Source organism: Mastomys coucha, unplaced genomic scaffold (genome assembly GCF_008632895.1).
Source record: "Mastomys coucha isolate ucsf_1 unplaced genomic scaffold, UCSF_Mcou_1 pScaffold17, whole genome shotgun sequence".
Classification (NCBI taxonomy): domain Eukaryota; kingdom Metazoa; phylum Chordata; class Mammalia; order Rodentia; family Muridae; genus Mastomys; species Mastomys coucha.
The window spans coordinates 32,663,819-32,670,268 of record NW_022196899.1 but is presented as its reverse complement, the minus strand read 5'-3'; the positions used below and the strand labels follow the sequence as shown (position 1 = coordinate 32,670,268).

Sequence of the window (6,450 nt, the reverse complement as noted above, 5' to 3'; positions counted from 1 at the left end):
TCTATCTATCTATCTATCTATCTATCTATCTATCTATCTATCATCTAGCACATATATTTTTTTGAAAATCTGTTATTTAATAAACATACCTATGGTTCAACTATTGTTAAAAGAATAAGTTTTTAAAGCCAAAAGATTGAAGGACATGCAATGCACTTGTCTGTCAGTTATAGCATGAGCCTTTGAATTTTGACATCACAATGGCCTGTCACCCTGACTACCAAAGCATCCTGACTTCAGTGGTTGGTTTACCAACTGCAGTCTTCAGTTTGGTATTTCTTGCCTAGAAAGAAAGTCATAATTCTCATCCATTGTTTCTCGATTCCAGGCTCCACTGTAAAGGTATGTACATAATAACTAATTTGACTCTTATGATAGACTAATAGAATCAGGAAGTCTTCTGCCTTGGTTTTCCAGTTCTGGTAAACTAGTTTTTAACTTGGCAGTGGCTTCATGAAAAGTTGCTTATTAGCAATATTCAGTACCATTCCTCTAAAGAAACAAAGTTATCAAGTAAGAAGAGGTATATTTTAAGCTTACAGGAGAATGCTTTGTATAAGTCTTCAAAAAACACCTATTCTGTACATGAGAGAGGAATATTTTCTAGACTAATTGTTTGTACCTACTATGAACACAAACTTTTCTTGGAAACTGGTCAGACTTCAACTTAAATGATATGAACTCTCTGGTTCTCATCAAATTGTTATTTTTTCCTAGATATTTTTTTAAACTTTTAAATATTTTAATATTCATTCAGATAGAAATGAATCATCTTCCACATATGTTCATTTACTATTAATTATGAATGTTATGAAACTGAATTGGTATTACTTTTGTAAAATATCTTTACATTATTGTTTGGTGTGTGTGATGATAAGCATTGGTTGCTGTTCCTCCTGACTCCTTGAATTTCATGGGTCTTAAATGATTTCTATGTAAAAGCTGGTGTATCTCTACATATCTTTGAAAGATATATGTTTTTGACAGCATGATATTCATTTAACATGTTTTAGTATTCAAATTGTATGTGCATAGTTAGTAAAGAACTACCAAAAAAGTAGCTATCAATCTGTCTATTGATCTATCATCCATCTGACTTTATATTCTAACTCTCACCTATATAACTTTCATATACATAAGTATGGTTGTGAAAATATGTTATTCCTTATCTATCATCCATCTGACTATATTCTAACTCTCACCTATATAACTTTCATATACATAAGTATGGTTGTGAAAATGTTATTCCTTACAAAGACTTTCAGTTCAACAATTTCTAGAAAAAAATGAAGCCATTAAGTATAAGGGAAGGAAAATCCATGTGTCACTTTCTCAGATGGCATGAGCCACAGACTAATGACATCACAGTGGTCCTTCAGCCTGACTACTACAGAATCCTCAGACTTCAGTAGTTTGTCTACCAACTGCAGTCACAAGTTTGGTGTTCAGAAATAGGAAGGCAAAATAAAATTTCAAGTCTATTGAATGTGTCTCCTTTCCAGGTTCCACGGAAAAGGTATTTTTATAAATAATTTGCTTCTAATGATAGACTAAACGTATCAGGAAGTGTTCTCTCCTGATTCCTTGAGATCATATGAGCAGACTCTCAATTCAGCAGTGGTTTCTTGAAAAGGTATCATAGTAGGAATATTTAGTACTATTCTTCTGTAGAAACAACATTATTAGGTGAGGAGACTTATGCTTTGAGCATACAGGAGAACAGTTTCTGTAAATCTTAAAACAAAAAATTCTGTCCAAGTTATGGGAGAGTATTTTTATGTGCAACCCAATTGTTTTAAGCACAATGATTACAATGCATAAAAAGCATTCTAAAATTAACTTTTTAATTTCTTACTATGTTTCCCATTAGCATATCATTTAAGTTACATTTATCTTTTAACATCACATAGTTATTTATTTTGAATTTCATACTTGTATACCTCACATTAACTGTTATCATTGTAAATGTTGCTATAATATTCCTCAGATCTTCTCTTTCAACTTTATTTACTGTTTTTTAATATCATGAGCTCTTTAAAATTCAGTATGAACATTGGTCTTGTAACTTATCCACTGAACACTTATTCTGTTAGGTGGAGATCTGGAATAGGAATATTTTAAATTTTCTATATGGAAAATTCCCCGATAAGGAAGACATGCAAGGACTACATCGAACCTTGCTGTGCCAAGGCCCTGTGGAACTCACAAGCGGCAAGAAAAAGAAAAAAAGACATCTATCCTTATGTAATGATATTTTGGTTGTGTCTAGTAACCTGTGAGTATGTGCAAAAAGCATTTCTTACTATTAGAGCTATACTTTAATTAGGCCTTTTTGGACAAAAATAAAATACTTCTTTTTTTTAAAAAAAAAACGATTGTTCTTCATTACTTCATGATCGTAACTTCTTATTCTTCTACCGTGGATGAGGTTTGGTGGACACTTCCCTATACATTTCTCAATTTGTTTTGACAAAAGTTTTAGACACATTTTTTAAAAATGAATTATTTAAGGTGCTATCCTGCTATATCAATTTGGGGAAAGAATAACAACAAACTTGAAAAGGCGGCAGATGTGCAAGCACATGCCAGTGATTCTACTATTATTAAAGCTGACTTATGAGTATTGATATGGACTATACAGCGAGACATGTTCTCAGAAGAAAATATTTAACATGAGAATCAGGTGACCTCTTGCTTGTTGTTTCCAGATAGACTGTTGCAGCAAGAGAGGGGAGGGAATCCCTGATTATGATCCTTGCACACAAGTAGCAACACATGTAAGCCTGGTGACCTTATAGTTTCCAAATCAGTAGAAGGGATGAGAAGCAGCTCCTATCTCTGCACAAATCAAGGAAAACTGCAGGCACTAGGTCTTGTTTGGTGATTCTGCACATACTAGAGAAAACTGCTGTGGTTGAATGAAGCCGTATACATGGTTGCATTGTAACTCATGACCGCAGAGGAGTTTTCTGGGACCACATCACACATAATCTCCACTGGCCATGATCATAGCCTTCATATTATTCTAGAAGGTATGAAGTTGGTACTGACATTATCCAGTAAATGATTCAAGGTATGTTCTCATAAGTTCGTAAATGGTTTTAAAGACAGACGTCAATACTTTATTTTATTCAGCTTAGGGGAATAAACTTTCTGGTCATCTGTAAATAATATTCCTGAATATCCACTTCAAAAAATGTGAGAAAATGAAATCTTCAGAAGAGAATTCTTCTATACAATGTAGATACAACCAATGGAGTAAATTTGGCTTTCAACCCTGATCATTTACCATAAGCTTCCAGCATAGAAAATGGTAGTGTCTGAGTGATACAGGCTCCAAATAAGTGAATGGCCTGGCTGTGTATCACTCTGTCATCTGATTTGTCATTTCTACTCAACTCACCTTCAGTCCACACTTGGAAATACTCACATTTATTTAGAAGATAGTAATCAACAGCCAGGAGGTGCGTCCTGGGTCCTCTAGCACATGCTTGTGGACCAGGCGTTGGGGTAGTTCTGGGACTGGGGAAGGAGGGTCAGTCTGGTCTGTCTTGGGACCACCTCCATTTTTTTCCCCTCCCTTCTCAGCCTCCGCCTGCCCCTCCAACTGCAGCTGCCTGCCCTAGCAGCAGCTCCTGGGCGTCTTCCTCTTTCCTGTCTGGCTCCTCTAAGTAACTGACTCATTTGAATTAAAAATGTATATATGCTGATAGTGTGCCTTTGAAGTGTAGTTGGTGTTAGTAAGTGAAATTCTCTTTGATATTTGATAGTAAAGGAAACTAAACTGAATGGATTTCTTGAAAGACCATATATTTGTTCTGCTTCTGCTGTGTAGAGATAATAAGTAAAACAATTTTGAGATTTACATTTATATTACGGAAAGAAAATTATTAATCTCTTAAGAGATTATTGTCATTATTTTCATTTTGAAGGAATATTACCTAATATCAGACATATTAGAATTAGAGGTTTTGGGTTTATGCATTTCTTCTGAATTTTGGCTCATATATGCATATATATGTATATATATATATGTATATGTATTTGTACGATTAGGTGTTTTCAGATGGAAAGAAAATATAAGAACAAATGTTTCATATGATTGAGATAAGTGTTTTTATGTTTGTGTGTGAGTGTGCATGTGTATTCTTTAGTAAATATTATATAATATGCTTGTATTTTGACTGTTACATGTTATATTACAAAGTGTGGAGAATCTTTCTCTGTATTATCATGTTAAGTATCAAACTAACAGAGATATTTGATTCTCTTTCTAGGAATAAAAAAAAGTCTAAGATAAAATGTATCATCCCACTGTATTACCTGTGGGCCGTAGATGATGTGGACCTAGTAGAGAACAACACAGCCTGTACTTGCAAGACTCTTTACCTCTTTTGGCCCACTGGAAATGTTGTGGCCACCTTTCGGTAAGAGCTACACTTTGGACCTGTATTCACAGTAGGATAGCTATAGAAATTGTGGGGCATCTTAATGCTTCATAATTCACAGGTTAAACCAATTACCCAGAATGTTTGCAAAATAAGAATCCAGTTTAGTTTGATTGTATACAGGTTGCCAACGTCAATGTTCGCCTTCTATGATGACAACAGTTTGTTTATACTTTTCATAACATACGTTTCACATGTATGTATATGCCTTAGTTTTTGATTTGAGATATTCATCAGGTCTCCACAAGATTCTTGGGGCAGAATGGAGGTACATACATTATCTTCTAAGTAAGTAGGATGTGGCCAAAACAAGGACTTACTATATCCTCCACTTTCTTTTCCCCATAATGTCTGGTATTATCTAGGTTTTGAAAACACACAAATTGATTTCTCTCTAGTACTACTGGCATAGTATACCTAAATTTGACCAATACCTCTAATACTCCCCATTTAATTTCCATAAAAATAGTATTTAATTGAACAGATAAAAATAGTTACTCATAGAATACTCAAGTATTTGCATGTCTGTGTATCACTGCTGTTTAATGATCAACTGATAAGGATAAAGGCCAATGAATAATGTTCCATTGGATACACAGATGATAGACACACACACTAGCTCATTTTGATATGCCTTAGCACAATGGCTCTTCTAAGCTTTCCTCAGCTCTCCTACCCTTCTTTCAATCCCAGGTCAACACTTCTGAATCTGCCCTCAACTTTGTCTGCTTAGTCACCTTAGTCCTCACTCAGCACCCTAAATCTACCCTCAGCTTGCTTATGTTTCCAGTCTCCCGCCTGCTACCCCAGGCCAGTTGGGGAAGCAGCCAAAGGCCAATACACCTTAGATCTCACATGACTGGTGACTCTTTCTCCCTCTCTAGCATGGTGAATCTTTTTCTCCTCCCTGCATGTGGTAGCCTTCCTATAGTAAAACTGGAAGTCCTGCTTATTTCACCTAGCTAATTGGCCATTAGGATCTTTATTGATTGATTAAGATCCAATTGGAGAAAAGGACCTTCAGTGTTCACATGCAGGTTCCTGATCAAAGTGTCAAAACCAGCCTCTACATATCACCATGTACCTATAAGGTTCCCTGCTATGTCACTTTTTATTATTTCCTACTATGCCACCTTTAGTATTATGTGATGTGATGTGATGTGTGTGTGTGTAGGTTGAGGTGCACAAGCATAATCCACCATTCTGATAAAAATGGTTGTAGGCAGAGAATAGAGTGGGTGAGCAGTTAATGGTAGAAACATGAATGTGCCAGTGTTTGAGCAAGAATCAGTTCATAGTTCCATAGGAAGTCAGCTTGAGTTATAAATGTTAGAACCATGGAAAAACGGAAAAGAATATTCTGTGAATGAAAGATCTTATGGCATAGATAATTATTTTCAGAAAGTGGAATCAAGGTACACATTAGCTTACAGGTGGAAAACCTATACCTGACATAGGGTTGTGAGCATGGGGAAGGGTTGCTTTTTAGATCAGAAAATCGTTGATCAACAAGAAATGTTGATGACTATAAGACACGGTGAATGTGTCAAATATCAATTAGCTTTATCTCATTCAACATATAATTTGCAGTTACAAAATGTTAGCATTGGGAATTCATCTTCAGTCCATCTATAATTAGAATATTACATGCTACAGTGAAATAGTGGTGGGTTTATTATTATTTGTACCAGAGGAGTTAATGTGATGACTCACACAGATGAAACACTAGTTTCTAGGACCTCCTGTTTTGTATGACAATTCACTTAAGGAAATAATATTTTTTCTTTTTTTTCAATTTAAATTCATTTATTTCTACATCTAATTCTGTTACAAGACTGTGAGATTATTTTCTTATTTTTTATTTTTTTTTAATTCATTGCTAGGTTTATTAATGGTCTGGAATTGACACTGGACTAATACAGCTAATTTTTCCATTTAGAGGTTTTTTTTTTTTTTTTTTTTTTTTTTTTTTTTTTTTTTTTTTTTTTTTTTTTTTTTTTTT

The 6,450-nt window shown here is 34.6% G+C and overlaps 1 protein-coding gene across 1 annotated transcript in view; it reads left to right on the top strand.

The window, feature by feature from the left end:
• Positions 1-253: 253 nt before the first annotated feature.
• The window catches only part of LOC116095125 (rho GTPase-activating protein 20-like), a 12,770-nt gene continuing 6,573 nt past the window's right edge, over positions 254-6,450 (top strand). The window contains exons 1-3 of the mRNA XM_031376675.1: positions 254-342; positions 2,094-2,275; positions 4,278-4,427. Of these exons, the coding sequence (XP_031232535.1) occupies positions 2,157-2,275; positions 4,278-4,427 (269 nt within the window). The 5' untranslated portion in view covers positions 254-342; positions 2,094-2,156. The remainder of the gene's footprint in view (positions 343-2,093; positions 2,276-4,277; positions 4,428-6,450) is intronic.